This window comes from Acinonyx jubatus, chromosome D3 (genome assembly GCF_027475565.1).
Source record: "Acinonyx jubatus isolate Ajub_Pintada_27869175 chromosome D3, VMU_Ajub_asm_v1.0, whole genome shotgun sequence".
Classification (NCBI taxonomy): Eukaryota; Metazoa; Chordata; class Mammalia; order Carnivora; family Felidae; genus Acinonyx; species Acinonyx jubatus.
In genome coordinates, this window is record NC_069392.1 from 30748869 (window position 1) to 30771847 (window position 22979).

At 38.7% G+C, this 22979-nt stretch overlaps 1 protein-coding gene across 7 annotated transcripts in view; it reads right to left on the reverse strand.

Moving 5' to 3' along the window:
- Positions 1 to 22979, reverse strand: part of CEP192 (centrosomal protein 192) — a 126245-nt gene that overhangs the window by 41256 nt on the left and 62010 nt on the right. For all 7 annotated transcript variants that reach the window (XR_008291932.1, XR_008291933.1, XM_053206755.1 and 4 more), the window contains 6 exons: positions 19487 to 20309; positions 19266 to 19392; positions 10204 to 10372; positions 7170 to 8091; positions 5824 to 5972; positions 3998 to 4228 (listed from right to left, as the gene is read on the reverse strand). Coding sequence is in view for 5 of the 7 variants with exons in the window: in XM_053206755.1 (XP_053062730.1) it covers positions 3998 to 4228; positions 5824 to 5972; positions 7170 to 8091; positions 10204 to 10372; positions 19266 to 19392; positions 19487 to 20309 (2421 nt within the window). In the remaining 2 variants the exon portion in view is untranslated. The remainder of the gene's footprint in view (positions 1 to 3997; positions 4229 to 5823; positions 5973 to 7169; positions 8092 to 10203; positions 10373 to 19265; positions 19393 to 19486; positions 20310 to 22979) is intronic.

The following is a 22979-nucleotide window of genomic DNA, read 5'->3' on the forward strand; positions in this document are numbered from 1 at the left end:
GCTATTTTCTACAAAAATAAATGGTAAATTCGTTTTCTGAGGTAGTTTATGTATGCAAATATACTACAGAATAAAGTAATATGTTTGCTGTTGCTACTTCGAAAAGACTGTTAGATCTTAAGACAAACTGACAATTTTATAAAAGATACAAGCCTCCCTTCAATGACTTACTATGAACTCTATTATTATAATTTTAACTTCTCAATTCCCTTCAAAATATACGTTGAATTTTCAGATTTAGTCCAAATTTCGGGCAAAACTAAAAATGTTTAAAATGATACCAAAATAGGCATATCAAAAGTTTAAAATGTGTGCCTAAGAACAACTTAACACAGACCTCTCACACACACACGTAGAAATGCTGGATAATATTTAACACACACATAAATTTTTTCAACCTGGCCAAATATAATGGGAAATCAAAAACAGACTGGCAAATGGGAACTGACTTCCATGGCAGCCCATGAAGGTCTGGGATCGAGCTACTTCCAAGGTGGTTGAGCTTCAACACCCTCGTAACCACAGAAAGTACGACCCTGAGCTTGCTGTGGGCAGGGCAAGGCTAGAATGGAATCTGAGCTCCCTGCATCAAGTGCAGAAATTGAAAGAAGTGCCTTTTATAAAAAGGAAACTAGAAAACCTGTTTATATGTCTGAGGAGGTAAGAGGGAAGCTTGTCCAGCAATGGGTAGGTGTCAGAAGATCATTTGCAAGAAAGTAAAACTCTAGGCCTATGCCACACTAGATATGAAAGCTCCAAGCTGAAAATCAGTACAACCTTCATGCCCCAAGCAGTTGTACAAAGTGCTCTCTATGGACACTCTGAAAAACCAGGACACGTGGAATTACTACAGCAAAGAGCGGCCTTAATGATGTGAGCTCACATTTAAAAAATTTTTTTAATCAATTAAAAAATTAAAAACCTTGGGGCGCCTGGGTGGCTCAGTCGGTTGAGCGTCCAACTTTGGGTCAGGTCATGATCTCCCGAGTCACGAGTCTGAGCCCTCCATAGGGCTCTGTGCTGACAGCTCAGGGCCTGGAGCCTGCTTCAGATTCTGTGTCTCCCTCTCTCTCTGCCCTCCCCCACTCATGCTCTGTCTCTCTCTGTCTCAAAAATAAATATAAACATTAAAAAAAAAATTAGAAACCTCATGAAGAAAGTAATCAGGGAGACCTAGCAAAAGCTAGCAGAAAAATTAGCACCTGAAGAACTAGAAATAATCTGAAATTAACTATAAAATAAGTACACTTTAAATACAGATAATAGAGTCCATGAAAAAGGTAAAAACAAAAGATTCAAGAAATAATGGTGAGCAAAAAAAAAAAAAAAAAAAAGTAAAATAGCATGAGCAATCTGTTAAAAAACATTTAATGTTATGGTTTTAAAACCATTTGGGATTAAAATAGTAGTCAAAGACATGACGGAAGGAAAAGATCAACATTAAAATGACTATAGCTTTTTGTGTTGTTTGGGCTCCTGATTAATTTTAGACTTCAGTAACCAATTTGAATAAGAAGGGAACAGAAATGTGTAACTTCCAAACTAATGCAGATGCAAGAGAATTGTAACTTTAACAAGGAACAATTTCACTTAGAAGATAAAATTATCTTGAGTCTAAACACACATAACAGAGCTCAGAATACCCAAGACAAAAATCAATAGAATTATAAGGAGAAACAGACAAATCCACAAAACTTCTCTCAAAGGCAAAAAGACTAAACACACAGAAATGTTAGTAATGATACAGAAGACAGTAACAAAGTAGAGCTAAAGGACATGTAAAAGAATTCTGCACCTAAGAGAAATTAGAGTCATTCTTTTCAAGCACACAAGAAACATTAACATAGATTGAACTCATGCTAAACTACAGAATCTCTTTCCTTCTTCCCCTCCTCAACCCATATTCTGACTCCAACATGGGGCATGCAATGGGGAGAGGCTGCTGGAACATTCCCAAAACATTTGGAAACTATAAATGTACTTTAAAATGCGTAACAATCCAATTTCTCCAAGATCAAAAAGTCTTCCTTGGCCAGACTTACTACATAAATCTTTAATGATATGGATGAAATAGCTAACTGACTATAGTCATTGGTTTTGGTCCACACGAATGTAATACAATGTTTCAGAAACCACATATATTTAGAAATATTGCTATTTCCACTTTCTATTTGAATTGATAGTTCAAACAACTATTACTTGAGCCCTTACTATATGCCAAGCACTATTTTGGAAGTGAACAAAAGAGACACATGTCCTGGCCCCCACAGAGCTTACACTCTAGTGGGAGCAAAGAGGATCAGACAATAAACAGGTAAATATTTAGTATGACAATGCTAAAAATGCTAAGCAGAAAAGTAAAGTGGGCAAAGGGAGGTGGGCGTGCAGGGATGAGGGAATAGGTGGGGACTGCCATTCCACCAAAGTGAGAGAGTATGCGGTGTGTGGGAGAAGTATTCTAGGCAGAAAACAACTGTACTCAAACCCTGGCAAGATAGTCAACACTGGTGGCTTCTTCATCACTAGAGACACTATCTAAGCTGTCTTCCAGCATCCATGAAGCTTAGTCTTCATGTGCATCCAAACTGATATCAAAACACTTTTTAAATCCGTATGTGATGTGGTTACTGAAAGTTATTCCAAGCTGAAACACTCATTCATGTAACATAAGGCAGTTATTTTCCCTATACACATATATTCAAGATGTCCCCTACGTAACCACTTCCTGTATTCTTTCTTAAAGTGGTATTTAAAAGGTTAATATATAACATCCAACGTTTACATACCACCAGGGAAAATCACTGATCTCATTACATTTCTTAGTCGCTTTTGAAACACACAACCCAATATGTCTGGTGACTTTTCAGAACATCCCAAACTAACACCCACATCTAGCAAGTAGAGCTGAATTTCCGTAAAACAATAGAAATTACTTTTTTTTTAATTTTTTAAACGTTTATTTTTGAGAAAGAGAGACAGAATGTAAGCAGGGGAGGGACAGAGAGAGAGGGAGAGACAGAATCTGAAGCAGGCTCCAGGCTCTGAGCTGTCAGCACAGAGCCTGACACAGGACTCAAACTCGTGAACCATGAGATCATGATCTGAGCAGAAGTTGGACACTTAACCAACTGAGCCACCCAGGTGCCCCAGTAAATTTTTTTAATGTTTTTTTTTTTTAATTTTTTTTTTAACATTTTATTTATTTTTGAGACAGGGAGAGACAGAGCATGAACAGGGGAGGGTCAGAGAGAGGGAGACACAGAATCTGAAACAGGCTCCAGGCTCTGAGCTGTCAGCCCCGACGTGGGGCTCAAACTCGCGGACTGCGAGATCATGACCTGAGCTGAAGTCGGACACTTAACCGACTGAGCCACCCAGGCGCCCCAATGTTTATTTTTTTTTTAAGTTATTTATTTATATTGAGAGACAGAGACAGCACAAATGGGGAGGGCCAGAGAGACGGGAAGATAGAATCCCAAGCAGGCTCCCCACTGCCAGTGCAGAGCCTGATGCAGGGCTACAACCCACGAAGCCATGAACTCATGACCTGAGCCGAAAACAAGAGTCAAACGCTTCACCGACTGAGCCACCCAGATGCTCCATTAATGTTTATTTTTGAGAGAGAGAGAGAGAGAGAGAGAGGGAGTGAGAGTGAGAGAGAGGAAAGAAAGCAGGGGAGGGGCAGAGAGAGAGGGAGACAGAGGATCTGAAGCAGATGATGACAGCAGAGAGCCCAACATAGGGCTTGAACTCACGAACTGTGTGATCATGACCTGAACCAAAGTTGGACACCCAACCACCTGAGTCACCCAGGAGCCCCAACGGAAATAATTTTAAATACTAAAGTAAGAAGCTAATTAAGAACTAATGGTAGCTTGAAAGTAACTTTGTGGCATATTTACCCACATATTCATTTCTCCCAAATATTACCTCTTAAGGGTTAAACAGGCTTCATTCAAATGCCAGGCATGACAAAGACTTGCTTACAAGTAGTTACCTCAATCACAGGCGTCTCAGCAACAGCTGTGAGAACGACTCTGCTTGCCAAGGCTTCTGCTTGTGCTATGGTCTCAGCATCTGCTGAAAATGGCCAACAAGCAACACTGAATATACATCTGAAAATCCCAGGATCAGATGGTATGAAAAGTACTTTTATCTCTTCTGTGGCATGAGGTCTTATGATGACTTTATTCTTGAAAACTAAACAAGGATATGCTGAAAGATCCACCTTTAAAAAAAAGTGCCACACGGTTCGTTAAGAAATGGTTTCACATTGAAAATCAAGAATCAGAAATCAACTAGTTTAAGATCCTTTTCTTCTCAAACTACCAAATCTAGAAATTTACCTTTCAAAATATCTAAGCCTTATAACCCATTATCGATAAAATACAATTAGTCAAAATTATGAAGACTTATGAAGATAAGTTGACTGTGTGTCCCCTAGTCTGTTTTAAAGCAAACACAGCTTATCTATACCCTCATTTCCAATGAAAGAGCCCCTGGAAAAGGCAGCACTCTGGTGCCCTGCACATCACCCAGGACTGGTTTTTGTGTGATCAGGGACATTAGACTGACTTCCAAAGTTGTGATCAGGCTACTCAGTCCATGATTATGACTCATTCCAAATCCTCCCTCCTCACTATACATGAGGGCATTCTTTTCTATTCCCGCATCCAGAGGCAACACTACTTCCTACATGCCCCTAAAAGGGCCTCCAAGCTTACCTCCCACCCTTAACACTTTCCTGCTATCACATGCTTTCCATCCAACCTCAGGATCAGAGGGGAAAGGCTAGGAAAAGGGAAGAGGGAGACTAGAGACAATCCTTTTTTTTTTTCAATGTGTATTTATTTTTGAGAGAGAGAAAGAGAGAGAGAGAGAGAGCACGCACATGAGCAGGGGAGGGGCAGAGAGAGAGCGAAACTCAGAATCAGAAGCAGGCTCCAGGTTCTGAGCTGTCAGCACAGAGCCCAACGCAGGGCTCGAACCCACGAATCATGAGATCATGACCTGAGCCAAAGTCAGACACTTAACTGACTGAGCCACCCAGGCGCCCCTTGACACAATCTTATTTTGCAAGGTAAATCTTACCAGGAGGTAAGAGAGAAAGTAAAGTCATCCACCCATGCTCATCTGCAAGTGGCAGTGGCAAAACCAGGACATTCCAAAATAGGAACTGCTGACCGCATTTCCCACCTTTCCTGCTCAATCATGTCTACATCGTCATTGTAATCATGAAAGGAGATTTAGAGTATTGTACTTTACTACCTCTAACTGATCATGTGAGAGACCCTTGCTGTTAAGAGTTAATGTTAAAATTGTATTTCCAGATATTTCAAAAGATCATGTAAAAACATGATCAGATAAATTAGTCAAAAAGATTTCACTTATTGAATGAAGATATAGGTCCCAAGAATAACTTGTTTTTTGATAAATGATAGTAACTTATATTCAATCACATTTAACAAAACCAACAAATAGCAGAAATCCAAGTTTTCGGTGGTTTAAATAGCACTTAAAGCATATTTACATGGTTTTATGAATAAATAACAATGAAATATAATGATAAATAAATAACTGATAGAAACGGAGAACCACAATCACATTTCACTTCTCAATGTAGTACTACAAGAAAAGGAGGTGCTAAGAAAAAGACACAATGTTATTCTTTCACATACCATTTCAATGATTCTGTGAAGGCATACAAGGGGGGGCGGGGAGGACAGACTCCCAAGTATAAAAGGAAATACTAGAGAAAGGAGAGATCTAACATTAATCAAAATGCAATTGCTAAGTGACAGGAGAAAGACACAGAAAGCTTACCTTTTCACCATTAACACTAACAGTGAGAACCCCAATGCTGACCTGTAGCCAGCGGTCAGTTGGGTTAAGTACACTAAGGTGGGTCTGGGAAGCAATGCCAACACAGCAAGCATGAGGAAACTTCAACTCCTCAGGTACTCTGACTTTCCCTGGGTAAAGATAGAGGGTAGTCAAATGCAAGCGATATCAAACATCTGATTAAAAGAACAATTCGTTAAATGGAAATTTTTATGTAAGACTACCTATTTACACCTAAGAGCTACAGGATGAAGTGCACTGGGTCTTTAGGAGTCCTTGACATTGTATAAGCCTCAGCCCAGGCCAACAATTTTTGCTTGCTGTATCCAGCTCAGGAAGAACAAGTACAACTGATCAAACCCACAATTTACAGCGAATCAACTCTTCAATGTCCTGCCTATTAGTAATCTCTTCCTTTTTTCTGCCACAAATATAAGCCACTACCTAACCTAGTAAGAAACAACACAGGGCTCGAACTTTCAAGATTTATACATCTGCTCAGTTTTAATAAGACCAAATCTTTTCACTATCCTTATGCAGTAACTTTGGAATTTCCTTGAGAAGAACAGGGGGGTAGAAAAGACAGCACTCCAGTGGCCGTGTGTATGATGTCAGGGAACGCACAACACCTAACTCTGCTTAGAGTGACCATCTCTAGCAAAAGAATCCAGGAGCAGTTCAGCCACTGCAGACAAAAGTGGAAGGATACTGTCTCTCACCACAACTGTTATCCCCCAAAAGACTTTAAAAAGCTGAAGGAGGGGCACCTGGGTACCTCAGTCAGTTGGGTGTCTGACTTTGGCTCAGGTCATGATCTCGTGGTTTGTGAATTCAAGCCCCACGTGGGGCTCTGTGCTGACAGTTTAGAGCCTGAAGCCTTCTTCAGATTCTGTGTCTCCCTCTCTCTCTGCCCCTCCCCACTCACACTCACTCCCTCTCTGTCAAAAATACATAAACATTAAAAAAAATTATTTTTTAAGTGGAAGGAGACTCACTCCTCCAGAGAGCCAATCCTGAACCGGACGTTTCCTTGTTGAAGCAATTACAGAAATCCAAGTGCAGAGCACAAGAAAGACAGGAAGACAAAGACATCAGGAGTTTCACCTGCATTAAGTGTTCATGCTTTTCTAAAGCCATGTTGGAGACCCTTGCACAGAAATATATCATGGTCTGTGCCTTCAATTGAGAACAAAGAATAAAACTTAAGAGAAATTCAGGCCAACCAGTATCTCCCTGAAACAAACTAGTTTTGTGGCCTCGTTTGAGAAAACACAATTTTTCAATAACAGCAAGCGACAATTAGCAGTAACAGAGGAAAAACATCTTACCAAATCCTGATGGCATTCCTGAATCCCATGGTTCAATTCCACAGTTTGTACCAACGGACTGCACGGGAAAAGGTTTTGCCGTACTTAGAAGATTCTGATTTAAGGCATTAGAATATGGGTTATAAAGGGAAGAGGTACCCATCAATCCAGAGCTGGTATTTTGCCCTAGACAAATTCCCATGGCCACAGAGTTCTGAACATGCTCTCCTGCAACAGCAGAATAAGGACAGCTTCCCGAAAATCCACAGACAGTGGCGCTGCCAGCATGGCACTGAGGCAAAACAACATTTCCAGCTGAAGACAGTGTTCCTAAATAGTGCTGGGCAAAGGGAGCCGTGGTAAAAGAATGTTGAGTCAAGAGTGTAGGAAGTGCAGTGGGCACGTTCTGCATCTCAGGAGCAGAGCCACGAGCCATGGTGCTGGGAATAGGGGCGCCCTCATTTCCAGGGGCCATCCGATGAGGAATCTGGCCACTTACTGCACTGCTGGCAGTTAGCGTATCTTCAGAGGATACTCTTTCACTTTCGTTCACAGAAGCCTGACGTGACACAGGGAGGTGTGGCATCGCTGACATGGCTGGGCGGGCAAGACCTGTCTTGCTCAGTAGAGCCAGGCCCATCTGGTCCAATTCAGTGGCGTGAGAGGTCAACCCGACTGCACTGGCTTCCGATAGATCTCCACTCTTGGAGGAAAGATCTTCACTCAACCTAAAGTAAGGTTTTGCATCTTCAGGTTTGCTACTCAGAGAAGTCGTTTCTGCCACATTGCCTGTATCTGAGTCTTTTTGGATAATATACGATAGTGCTCCTTTACTTCTACTTTGAAATGAACCTTTTTCTGTCAGTTTTTCCACAGCCTGTTCCTCTGATGGAACTGGACTGGCTTGAATAATTGTGGTACTCAATTCACTGGTGACATCACTCTGTGTGTGACAAATAAAATGTTAAATAATCCACAAACCGTTACAAATTCAAATCATGCTGATATAATCTCAAATAAAAAAGACCTACATGACATTAACTCTGAAAAAAAAAAAGGCCAACTTTTTACAGCTGTGAAATGCAAGATTAAAAGTTAGAAAAGTGTACAGTTGTTTCACAGAAATCATTATGAGGAGACTAAAGAGATATATACCAATTACATCTCTGACAAATTTACACAGATAAAGGACCAGAGACAAGTACTTTCGTTAAATTTAAGGGATTGTTTTCCTGGAACTACAATAAGAAGTACAATTAAAATCTAAGTAAATTAATAACACAGGAGTTGGGGGTGAGCAAGCTTTCAAGTGATATCGACATGAGTTCAGAAATAATCAATGTAACTCATAGGCTCTCCCACCCCATTATTTGTCTATACTGCTGTTATGCTTGAAAATGCTAATCTCTTTTTTATTTATTGAGAAAGACAGAGAGAGAGCGTGTGCATGCGCAAGCTGGGGAGAGGCAGAGAGAGAGGAAGAGAGAATCCCCAAGCATATTCAGTTCAGCACTGTCAGTGCAGAGCCCAACACAGGGCTCAATCCCATGAACTGCAAGATCACACCCTGAGCTGAAATCAAGAGTCAGACTCTGAACAGACTGAACCACTAAGGCGCCTCCATGCTGATTTCTATGAGCACTCTTTTCTGATGTCTAAGATTATGTGGTTCTGTTTTCTTAAATAAGAAGTAACAGCCGCAGTCAATGTTCATATATTCATTTCATGATAATGCATCACCATAGGAGTGACATCTACAGCTCTGCAGGGTCAACCAACTGGAATTTACGTACAAGTTAAGATGCACTTAACCCTCACTGACTATTCTTGGCCCTTGGTTTGGAAATTTTTCTTACACCAAACAGATAGAGACATTAATAAACAAAGACCAGGTTATTTGCCAGATATCATCAACCAATCAAATCAATAAAAATAAATAACAGCCAGTACGTATTCAGTGGTGACTTCTTGGTGCCAAGCCCTGTTTTCACATCACTGTCTCTCCTTACAGATGAAGAAAGAGGAAGCTACAGTCTATCTCAGAAAGTAGCAGAGGAGAGCCCATCTAACTCCATAATTCAGCCTGTATTATATTAAGTACATAAAGACCCAACATTTAACAGCACCATCAAAATGACAGCTTTCAAGGATTTGTCCAACATGACATCATATATATAGTAACTTTAGTGGATATATTTAGTAATGGGTTAGTGGAGGAGGACTGTATTGCAAGCAATAGTTATATTCATTCAGCTCATTAAAAAACTGAATACTATCATATTCACAAAACACACACACACACACACACACACACACACACACACAGATAATAAAATCTAGTTTCTCCCACATAAATCCCTCAGATCTACCTGCTTCTCTCCTATCGTCACTGCCACTAACTTAATCCAAGCCCACAGCGTCTCTTGCCTGACTGACTACAGCAGTCTGGTGTCAAATCCTCCTGGTTCTAATGAGCTTTTAAAAAATTAATACAGGTCATGTCGGTGTCCTGCTTAAGAGCCTTCAAACTCCCGAATTTTACATCCAAGACTCTTCATGGTTTGGCCTCTCCCCATCCCCATGTATGACTCACTGCAGCCTTCTATTGTACAACTCCATATCTTCCCTCATTCGTCTACTTCCTCCCTGCCAAGTAATTCTGAAAAATATGGTTTCAATACATTATTTTTCCCTCCCATAAACCTTTGTTGAACCATCACCAAGTCCAGTCAGATTTGTAGTTACCTCCTTCTGAATCCCATAGCATACCTAGGTGGATCACAGTGTACTTCATTACAGTATACCTGGTCCCCCACCAGACTAGAAGCTTTTAGAGGGCAGATACTAAAATACTTGTGTACATCTAGTGCCTACTCGACATGAGTAGCTGTTTGATCAACACACACACACACACACACACACACACACACACACACACACCCTAAAGGTAAAACAGCAACAGAAATTACATAGGCCTAAATTTCAGTCTGACTCCTACATCAGTAATACTTTAAAGCATAAGTCTTAATGAAGAAATAACAGAAACGCTGCCCACCTTGCAGTCCTCAAGGCAATGATCTGAGGCTAGAGTGGGACAGGTGCTCTCTTGTTCAGACACATAAGTCAGCCTACTCACACTAGCTTGTGGACACACCAACTGAGACAACTCACTCTCACAGGGAAGCTTCTGATGAGCTGCTGAACCAGAAGACTCTGAAGCACACCTAAAAGGGAGAATATCTCATGATTAGAGTTTTCCACTCCCTTATTTAACATTATCTAGACTGACAAAAAGCCATTTCTGCTTGCCTACAAGTTTGTTAATCTATAGTCTCTGCTCTAGCTGCCATATATAATAACTCAATCATGATTCTTTTTTTTTTTACCTTAATTATCTAAAATTATAAATCATATCCCTATTGAATAAAGTACTTGGTAAACTATTGTAAGAAAAAGGTTGTGGCATTTTCATTAATAAACTTCATATACAGTCACAGAACAATGCTAGTCATTTATTTGATAAACATTTATTGAATACCTGATATAAAGCAAGGAGCAGAGTGTTCAAAAATTCCTGCCCTCAAAGAGTACAGATGAAAAAAAGAATCACATATATAAGTGCAAAGAAATGGTATCAGTCATACACCGCTGAGCGGAATATGCAGTGAAACAACCTTTGGCTGAGCAATTAAGCAATGCATATCAAAAAAAAAGCAATGCATATCATTTTGACTCAGACATTCTACACCTAGGAATTAATCCTAAGGAAAAAAATCAATGCTATTTATAAAGACTTTGTCAAAAGGGTATGTCATCCTTTAATAAAGCAAGAAATCCTAATCATATAGGAGAAATTAGGCTATAGAAATTATGGCACAAACACACAATAAAACACTATGCATCCATTTTAAATCATGCTGTTGAGTACTATCCTTTGACTCAGAAAGATGTTCATTACATTAAAAAAAAAAAAAAGATTAGAGGGATGCTTGGGTGGCTCAGTCAGTTAAGTGTCCAACTCTTTATTTCAGCTCACATCATGATATCATGGTTTGTGAGCTCGAGCCCTGCATGGGGCTCTGTGCTGACAGTGTGGAGCCTTCTTGTATTCTCTCTCTCTCTCTCTCTCTCTCTCTCTCTCTGTCTCTCCTCTGCTCGCGCACTCGTTCATGTGTGCTCTCTCTCAAAATAAATAAATTTTTAAAAACTCATTAAAAAAAAGGAAAGGAACAAATATACTTTGGGTGTATTACTTCAAGTAATGACAAGTGAACTGTAAGAATGCATGGAAATAAAGACAGAAATTTCAGTTGAGATGTCAAACTTCAAAGGAATCCCAAAACTGCGAAGGAGCTAGCCATATGGAGACACAAAGGTGGCTCTGGAATTAGAAGGTCTAAATCAGTCCTATGAACCTGCTGGAAAGTAGGTGGAAGATCAGCTAACAGGAATGCTAATGAACAGCAAAACTTATCAGAAAAAGTACACTCACCAAAAAAATGTTGCCACTGGACAGATGAAAATTTTGACCAATAGTAAACCATGAGTTAAAAAAAAAAAAAAAACAACAACCACTTAAAGGAATACAAGATGGCAGAAACTAGAGAAAAAGAATTAAAATATTCCACTCAAAAAAAAAAATCACACTCATTTTATCATAATAAAAAAGGATGACTTCAATAAAAGTAAATGTATACAAAATTAGTCTATTTAGGAACAAAAAGCATAATTGATACTAGAGAAAATCAATGATGCAGAGTGTAAACACTTGAGCAGCTACACCATCATACAGAGTGAATGTATAAAAAAATGAAAATTAGGAAAAAGAAAACAGTCATAGATGACCAGAGAAGACAGTGTCCACTAATGGGAAACCAGGGTTCTCAAAAGGAAGGGGGAATAGATGGAACACAATCAACAATCAAAGGTAACAGAAAATAAAACTTGAAGAAAGAAAGAATTATGTATGCAGAGGTTAGCATAACCCAGGAAAATCAACTGAGACTGATATAAGCATTTGAAGTTGAGGAGGGAAAAACGAGAGAAGAAGGCTGTAGTAGGAACCTAAAACAGAGCTAGAAACAAGGCTGGAACAAAAACACATGTTGTGCAACAGGGGAACAGATACACGGCACGGTCATAGTAATGTGATGGAGTGCTATGCAGCCATGAGCACAAGGAGCTACTGGTACAGGCAACTACAGGATCAATCTCAAAAACATTAAGCGGAGGAAGCTAGACACAGAAAAATGTATGATTCCACCGAAATAAAATGCAAGAACATACAAAACTAAACTATGGTGATATGGAACAGAAAGTGAATGCTAGGGTGGGGCCAGGGAAGGAGGAGGAGAATTGACTTGAAAAAGGTAAAGGATTGTTAATGGGGCGGGGGCGGGGGGTGGGGATGTAAATGTACTATATCTTTTAGAAGGTGGTATTTATTTTTTTTTAATTTTTATTACAGCGAGCACACAAGTAAGAGAGAGGGGCAGAGGGAGAGAGAGAGAATCCCACGCAGGCACCATGCTCAGCGCGGAATCTGACACCAGGCTTGATCCCACAACGCTGGGATCATGGCCAGAGCAGAAATCAAGAGTTGGACGCTCAACCGACTAAGCCACTCAGGCACCCCGGCGGGCAGGGGGTATTTAAGTAAGTGTACGTAAGTGTCAGAAATCCACTGACCGAAATCTTTATGATCTGTGTATTTTACTACCTGTTAATTATACATCAGTAAAAATATAATACAACAACACATACTGTTAAATCCTAAAATTGGGTTAGGAGTGGGCCAAAACTTGGACAATAAGCTTGCTAGTAGGCTAAACCGCACCCAAAATGATTCATGGATTAATTTCATGTCACAGACTGATCGAGAGATCTCAACCAGTATTTACTTTGGTGGCGATGGCAGCAAAATACGTATGCTGAGCAACTCGGCAACACACCATCACTCTCCTTGCATGTTCCCCAGCAATGTTAATTCAGAGCACATTCACCCACTTCTAAATTGGCCTTTTCTCATTAAGGCCTGTTGTTTTGTCCCAGGCTAACAGGTGAGGGTGCAGGTAACTGGCTAGCTTACCCATGTGGCGTAAGCTTACCAATTCCATGATCACTTTAGAAAGGTAAACATGATACCCTCATTCAAAATATCTGAACATATACCAACTTCATGAAAAACTTTAGTATCTCCCTAAGTATATTTCCTACACATAATAGAGAAGTATATTTTTTTAGGAGCACAAGAAAAACTGGGTGGGTCCAGCCAGCATTTTGTGTCTGACCAAGGGTACTATGAAGGAAAAAATGTAAGTCTTTATACTGATAGCTTTCATTAAATGCCTTCACATACAATTTAAAAATATCAAAACCACAGAAAACAAGATGAAATTGGAAAAGTACACAAAGGGAAGAGACATTGCAGAAAACATTGTAAGGAATGCAGAGATCAAACATGTGAAATGCAAACAAGATGAAACAGAAATTAAGAAACAGTCAGATCATGGTGGTGGTGGTGAAGTTCTGTATCTTTCATTGTGGTGGTGGTGGTTGTTACATGAATTCATACCTGTGATAAAATGACACTGAATTCTACCCATACCTTCACTGGTCGTGACACCATGCTATAATTATAAGAAATGTAACCACTAGGGGAAACTTGGTGAAGGGGACATGGGAATCCTTCTACAGTATCTTTGTAACCTCCTGTGGATCTATAATTTTTCCAAAATAGTAAGTTCTTAAACAAATGATTAAAGAGAAAATAAATGCAGATGTCAAGCAAAATAGATCCCACACAGGAATCTCTAGAGCCCTGGGGGCAGTAAGGTGATGGAGCAGGATCATACTTTAACAAGTAATTCAAAAAAATTTTCCCTTCCTTAAATGCTTGAATCCACATACTGAATGGTATACTGTGTGATGGGACAAAGTAACCATGAAGAGTCAACATAGAGATAGAGCCTACTAAAATTAAACTAGACTTGAAAGATAAGGCATCTTTGGCATAAGCTTACAAAAAGATCAAGTCAATTCTGAGACAGAAAGAATTGGGATGACTCAGATTTCCCTCCTACATTCTACAGTGACAGCAAAGCAATCCCTACAAAAATCTTAAGGGAGGAAAGCATAAGCCAAAGATTTTAAACAGAGCCACACCATACTTCCATTACAAAAGACACAGGTTTAACTATGGAACATAAAAGAGCCTAGGGAGTATTGTTCCCTCCGTCCTCTGAGCAAATTACCACAGAACATACTTCAGTCAAGAGAGGAAACACCTAATGGCTAAAAATGAATATATTTAAATACAGAATAAAAACTAAACAAGTGTTGGGGCGCCTGGGTGGCTCTCGGTTGAGCGTCCGACTTCGGCTCAGGTCACGATCTCGCGGTCCGTGAGTTCGAGCCCCGCGTCAGGCTCTGGGCTGATGGCTCAGAGCCTGGAGCCTGCTTCCGATTCTGTGTCTCCCTCTCTCTCTGCCCCTCCCCTGTTCATGTTCTGTCTCTCTCTGTCTCAAAAATAAATAAATGTTAAAAAAAAAAAATTTTTTTTTTAAAAACTAAACAAGTGTAGGATAGTGATGAATCAAAATGTAAATGAAATGCCAACAGAAAAACTACGTACCTAAAAAGAAAAAAGTGGAAAGGGAAAGAACATGAGAATAAATTCTCTAATTGTCTCACTGGTCACAAACACTATTATGGGTTGAGGTGTTTCCCCAAAAAATGTATGTTAAAGTCTTAACACCCAGTACTTCAGAGTGTGACCTTGGTGGGAAATGGGGGCACTACAGATGTAATTAATTAAAATAAGGTTATATGGGGCGCCTGGGTGGCGCAGTCGGTTAAGCATCCGACCTCAGCCAGGTCACGATCTCGCGGTCTGGGAGTTCGAGCCCCGCGTCAGGCTCTGGGCTGATGGCTCAGAGCCTGGAGCCTGTTTCCAATTCTGTGTCTCCCTCTCTCTCTGCCCCTCCCCCGTTCATGCTCTGTCTCTCTCTGTCCCAAAAATAAATAAACGTTGAAAAAAAAAATTAAAAAAAATAAAATAAGGTTATAGTGGAGTAGGCTGGGCCCTCAATCCAATGTGAATGGTGTCCTTGTAAGAGAGAACTCTGGACAAAAAGACACAAGACAGCCATGTGAATACAGAGGCAGAGATTAGAGTAATTCATCTACAAGCCAGTGGACACCCAGGACTACCCTAAGCTGGAAGAGGTAAGGAAGGATCCTCCCCTAAAAGCCTCAGTTTCAGGACTTCTTTATTTTTAAGTAATCTCTACACCCAATGTGGGGCTGGAATTCACAAGCCCGAGATCAAGAGTTGCACACTGTATGGAGCGCCTGAGTGGCTCAGCTGGTTAAGCGTCCGACTTCGGCTCAGGTCATGATCTCACGGTTTGTGAGTTCAAGCCCCACGTCAGGCTCTGGGCTGACAGCTCAGAGCCTGGAACCCACTTCAGATTCTGTTTCTCCCTCTCTCTCTGCCCCTCTGCTGCTTGCACTCTCTCACATGGTCTCAAAAATAAACATTAAAAAAAATTTTTTTTAATAAAACAAAATAAAGAGTTGCACACTACACCAGCTGAGCCAGCCAAGCACCCTCCTCCGCGTCTCTCGCATTGTGTCAACAATAAATAAACATTAAAAAAAATTTTTTTTAAATAAAACTAAAAATAAGAAGAGTTGTACGCTATACCAGCTGAGCCAGCCAAGCACCCTCCTCCCCCAAAAGCTTCAGAGACAACATGGCCCTGAACTTCCCACCTACAGAGTATGAGACAATACCTTTCTGTTGTGTTAAACCACCCAGTTGGTGACACTATTATGGCAGCTATGGGAAACTAACACAGCTGGAACTCAAAGAACATCATTTAAAAGCCTTTAAAACAAGTGTCAGAAGCAGAAGTGTATTTAATGATACAAAGATAAATACTCGATAACTTTACAAATATCAGGGAGGAGATGTAGGAGAAAAATCAGTGGATGACATCAATCATGACAAGTCAGGGTCAGATGACCTTCAAATGTGGTTGGGCTGGAGACTTCTAATGTTTTGTAAACATGAACCATTAAATAAGAGGTGGCTGCGTATATGAAAAAGTATTGCAAGATGAACTTATGTATGAATAACTGAAACTGGAAATTATTAAGCCCTCCACTGATATTAAGCTCTAGCTTACCCATACCGTTACAGATGAGTATGCAAAACTTCAATGGCAGTTAGAGAAACACTTAATAGTTAACTTTGAAATTAGATACAATTTCAACCTGTTCCAAAATATTGAAAATTTTTGGGGTGCCTGGGAGGCTCAGTCAGCTGAGTGTCCAACTTTGGTTCAGGTCATGATCTCAGGGCTCGTGAGTTCGAGCTCCATGTCAGTCTCTGTGCTGACAGCTCAGACCCTGCTTCGGATTCTGTGTCTCCCTCTCTCTGTTCCTGCCCTACTTGCTCTCTCTCTCTCTCTCTCTCTCTCTCTCTCAAAGTAAATAAACACTCAAAAGAAATTTTTTTTAATATTGAAAATTTTTATAATTTTACTGTTTAGGCAAGTTTTTCTGTTTATTAACATCTTTCAATTGCTGTTTATTAACATCCTTCAATAGAGAAACATATAAAAGATCTTTCATAAAGCAATAAAAGGCAAAATGTATAAATTTAATAGTAAACTTACTATATGGCAGAAAATACAAGCAAAGTAAAAAAAAACAAAACAAAAAAACCTTCTTTTTTAAAAAAAGTATTTTTTTTTTTTTTTAGCATGAGTGTGGGAGGGGCAGAAAGAAAGGGAGAGAGAGAATCCCAAGCAGGCTCCTTGCTGTCAGCACAGAGCCTGATGTGGGGCTCGAACCCATGAACTGTGAGATCATGACCTGAACCGAAACCAAGAGTCAGAGGCTTAACCACCTGAGCCACCCAAGCACCCTGAAATAAAAAACTTCTTAAGACTAGGAACTATAACTAATATCACAAAGGGCTATTCATCTCCCTAATATACGGCCCCTAATTGTAGGGACCATCAAAGGCCCCTACAATTGGAGACAAAAAAGACTAAAAATCATCAGAAAAATGAGCAACAAACATGAATAGATACTTTGTATCTACAGTATCTATCAGATACTTTGTATCTACACAGTATCTATCAGATACTTTGTATCTACACAGTATCTATCAGATACTTTGTATCTACAAAGTATCTATTCATGGAAACACATATATAGAGGAAAAGATGCTCACCATCACTCCTAAAACATGAATTAAAGTCATGTTGAAACACTGTTTTTTTCACCTATCAAAATATCAACCATCAAAAAGTTTTATAAACATTCTGCTGATGAGGCTGTGGGAAAACAGGCTCTCAAACTGTTGGTGGGAAAATTATATCAATACAATCTCTATGGAGTGGCTGTACTAATTTAAATATGAACACGAATGCAAATACTCTTTGATTCAATAATCTCATTTATGGGCATGTATCCTACATATATCTATTTCACATGTATCTATTTCACATGAACAAAATGACTATAATACAGACGAGGCTTGTATAACAAAAGTAACCTTGTATAGCAAAACATTGAGGAGTGTGTAAAGGACCCTATATTGAGTATAAAAAGTGATGCCAACAAGAATATATATTCATATTTGGTTATGAATGCATAAAGAAACTCTAGATACCTAAGAAACTAATAACAGCAGCTCCCTGGTGAAGGCATTGGGGAACTAGGCAGACAAGGAACACAGTAATGAAGGGAAATATACAGAGGCGCACGAGTGCATCTACACATAACTACATATACATACATTTCACAAAGCAGTAAATTTACATTCTTCAAAAATTATACATACACATATACTTATATATGTATATAATGCAAATTATGGCACTTTAAAAAAATTGCATTTTATTTATTAAAAAAATTTTTTTTTAATGTTTATTTGTTTTGAGAGAGAGAGAGAGAGAGAGACAGAGCACAAGTGGAGGTGGGAGGGGGGAGGGCAAAGAGAGAGGGAGACACAAAATCCAAAGCAGGTTCCAGGCTCTGACTTGTCAGTACAGAGCCAAGATGCAGGGCTTGAACCCATGAATTGTGAGATCGTGACCTGAGCCAAAGTTGGATGCTTACCCAACTGAGCCACCCAGGCACCCCTAAAAAAATTACATTTTAAAATGTTCTTAAAATTTGGTTTTTAAGAACATGGTTAAATTGGCTTGAGTTAAAACCTATGAAATACTATGATTCTTCTTCTAACCCTTCAAAAATTATTTGCCAATCTCATTAGTATTAAAAAAATCAAATTAACACTACAAGATAAAAAAAAAAATCCAAAACTTTAAGCTATTTAAAATGCTGATAAGAAGGGGCACCTGGGTGGCTCAGTTGGTTGCACGTCCGACTTCAACTGAGGTCATGATCTCACGGTCTGTGAGTTCGAGCCCCACTCAGGTTCTATGTTGACAGTTCAGAGCCTGGAGCTTGCTTTGGATTCTGTGTCTCCCTCTCTCTCTGCCCCTCCCCCACTCACGCTCTGTCTATCAAAAAATGAATAAACACTAAAAAAAATTTTTTAATGCTGATAAGAAAACAGTGAAATGGATACTCTTACCATGACTGATGGTGAGAATGCAAGTGTTTAAGACCTACTCAGAAAATAATTCACTAATAATTTCCTGACCTGGTAATTTCTCTTCTAGAGATCTATCCTTAAGAAATCAGTCAAAACACAGAAAAAAAAAATTAAGGGCAAAGTTGTTCATCTCTGTATCATTAAAATGGCAAACAAACAATACAATTAACTGGCAAAACACAGTAAAATGTTATAGTATCTACCACTATCCACCAGAGCCATCAAATAATCCATTCCTGATTCATTGTGCAGACTGTACCATTACTAATTTCCTCTTAAATATACAAAGAATCATCATAATAAGTGAATAAGAATTTACACAGAAAAATGGCTTGAAACAAATTCACAAAGTATTTACAATACTTACCTCTGAGAAATGAACCTATAAATGATTTTTCTTCTTCACACTTTTTCTAATTTTCTTATACTGAACATATATATTTATTAAAGAAAAAGGAAAACAAAAGGTAAGCACCTACCCTGATAAACTTGTTCCAGATATTTCACTAGGAGAAGAATGACTCAGTGGAGAGGAGGAAGGTCTGAAGCTTTCCTGGTCGTCCTCTGAGCTGTGTTCACCATGCTCAGGAGAGTGATTTTTCAAATCTACCAGAAAGGTGTTATTTTCCAATGAGAACAACAACAAAATACACCACTTGTGTGCAATTTTGCAAATGTGACCAATTACTTCGACACTTACCAACATTTTTAGGCGCAATTATGGAATGTTTTCCAAAAGTCACATGTTTTTCACTGTTGCTTCCTTCACTAAGATACTCATTTTGGCTCTGATTTTCTCTATTATTTTGTATTTCTTCACACTCTTCTGACATCCAAACGGATGCTACTCTGGGGTTCTTTACTAATGAATAATTATTAGGTATTGGAGTGCATACTGAGGTGGCTGTTTTGTGATTGCCAATATCTGGTAATTTGTTATCAATAGGGTATGTCTTCACATCAACTATTGCACTTTCACTCTCTTTTCTATTTGTAAGAATTGAATTTGGAGAGCTTGCTCTAAATGATTCTTGATTCTTGTGCTCTCCATTTTCACCATAAAAAGTACATGCTGTATTTTTTTCTGGTTCCCTTATATTAGCAGCATCTAAGTCCACTGTATGGATATCTTGTGTAGTCTGTTCTTTTGGTAAAGATAAATCCCAAATATCAGACACACCAGCTCTTGAAAAGTTTTCCAGCCCACCTTCACACCTACTAACTTCTGTTTTTTTAAGGTATTTCTCCATATCAAACATGCTGGATCCATTACTTTTTTCTGTATCATTAGGCACAAACTGAGACACAATGGAATAGTCCTTTTGTTTATCGTCTTCCTGTAAAGTCTTCTCTCTGGTTTTATTTGAAAGTGCCTTGATCATGGCAGCAAGTTGGGAAGGATCAGTACTCACTGATGCATCTGCAATGGCTGAAGCAATGGTGCTTATCCTAAGTATAGAATCACCACCAGTAGGTGGCTTGCTTTTGTATCTTTGGGGTTTGCTACTCATGAAGGAAGTGTCCTAGAAATGAGAAAATTCACATCAGATAAATTTACCTCCTTTCCATGAGCATGTACATATTAATTTAATCTTTAGACATTACATAAGATTTAATAGCAACAAGAAATTAATGGTAATACCAATTAATACTGTAACTTAGAAAGACAGCTACTATCAACTTTACTTACAGAGTCCTGGTTTACCCACAAAATTAGATTATCAATTGTCTAAAAAAAAAAAAAATCTTTAGGAGTTAAAGAGATGCTAAAAAGATGTTAAAACTGAACCAGACAGTAATTTAAAACAAAAAATTAAGATACTGAGATTGAGAAATCACTGAGCCATTGTGATTCCAAGCATAATTCTTGGCAATTTCATTCAACCGTTGGAATTACTTATTAAGAAGACACAAATAGGAACCATGGGCAAACAATGGAAATGGAACTAACAGCAAAAAACACAGATGTATTTAATACAAAAATGCAAGTTAAGACTTCTATCTCCAGTAACAGCAGACTAAATGATGGAAACCAACTCTGGCTGAGAACAATTAGAACTGGAGAGCATATCCAGAAGCTTCTCTTAGAAGGCACTGGAGAGCTAAAAAAGAAACAAAAACGATGGGGTCAGAATCCAAACGAAGCAACAATCCCAGAGAGGTGAAGCCAGTAATGAGGACGCTCTTCCCTATGGGGATCTACTGTTTCAAGAAAAGGCTGGGGACACGACTTTAAGAAGTAGCTCAGGGGTGCCTGGGTGGCGCAGTCGGTTAAGCGTCCGACTTCAGCCAGGTCACGATCTTGCGGTCCGGGAGTTCGAGCCCCGCGTCAGGCTCTGGGCTGATGGCTCAGAGCCTGGAGCCTGTTTCCGATTCTGTGTCTCCCTCTCTCGATTCTGTGTCTCCCTCTCTCTCTGCCCCTCCCCCGTTCATGCTCTGTCTCTCTCTGTCCCAAAAATAAATAAACGTTGGAAAAAAAAAAAAAAAAAAGAAGCAGCTCAGCAAAGCTGTTCTTATGGTGGTGAGGGTATAAAAAGAGTTCACTGTCGACCAATAACGAGGGGGAGGGTGTAGCCCTGCAAAACATCCATGCTTTAGTATGAGACCACAAATGACTACACCCTAGAGAAAAGGGAAACCAAAATTAGACTGGTTCTCATAAGGACTGAGGGCCAGGCCCCAATCAGTTCAATCTCAGTAACTAGACTAAAATGATCTGAGATTGCTAGCATTCCTCATTCATGTCAGAAGCAAACATAAACCCTGTCTAGAAGATTATAACTCCCATGGCCTCAAATCATTTCAATAACTTTTCCTGTAAAAATACACCCCTCCATCAATGAATGACACATGATGTTCCAAGATAAAGTGACCAAAATCCCAGAGACACAGACCCATGGAGGATATACAGACAATGGAGTTATCAGAATCTAAAACACATCTAAATCTAAAACATAAGATCTAAAATTATACTTAAGGAAATAAAAGACAATATTGAGAACACAGAGGACTAGAAATTATAAAGAACTAAATATACATTAGATTATATAGTTGAAAAATACAATAACAAATTAAGAACCCAGTGGATAGATTTAACAACAACTTGGACTCAAGTGAAAAAAGAATGAGACTTAAAAGTCTGAAAAAATATTCAGAATGAACCATAAAAGAGAAAGTAACAGAAAATACACAACAGAACAGAGAGAACAGGAAAAAGGGATACTCTGAGAAAGTCTAACATACCTGTACCTGAACTCTCAGAAGAAAAAGGAGAGAAATAGAACAAAAAGTTTATTTGAAGATAAACTGGCTGCAAAGTTTCTAAAACTTATGAAAGTCAACAACGCAAGATTCAAGAAGGCCTACAAACCCCAAACAGGATAAAACAAAAGGTATCTAAGCACATCCCAGCAAAACAGATTAAAAACCAAAGATAAAAATGTTTAAAGAAGGCAGAGGTAAGATATATTATCTTTAATAAAGTTAGCAATAAGATTGATAGAAAACTTTTTAAATGAAATGTGAAATAATATATTCAAATTGCTAAAAGTTGCTTTTAACATAGAAGTCTATACTAAACAAAAATATGCTTTAAGAATAAAGGTGAAATAAAGATATTTTTTAGAGATAAAAACAGAATCCATTACCAGTAGACCCTTATTAAAAGAAATTATAAGGATATTCTTCAAGCAAAATAAAATCTCAGATGGAAAGTCAGAGATGCATATTGGTTTTGTATATAATAGCAGTCACCACAACCTTCATCAAATGGCTTATAGGGTTTAAATAGAGAATTAAAATATAAAACAATAGTAACTTGTAAGACTGAAGTGGAATAAACAGTGTTTTTTGGTCCTGTTAGCTAAGAGGTAAGAAAAAGAACAAATTTAAATTTTTATTAAACATTAGTAATCAAAGAAAACAGGTTATAATTTCTTAGGTAATTACTAAAATAACAGGAAAAGAATATACAATCACCAAATTAACAAAGGGAGGAAACTGGAGTAATATAAAAAAATACTTCTAAAAAGTCCACAAGAATATACCAAAAAAAAGAATGAAAGTGAATAAAAAGACCAGAATTAAATGCCTATATATTGGTAATTCCATTAAATGTAACAAAGAAAGAATGACTGTGAAACTGGTTGAAAAATAAAATCCAATTCTATGTACTTTTAAGAGACACATGTAAA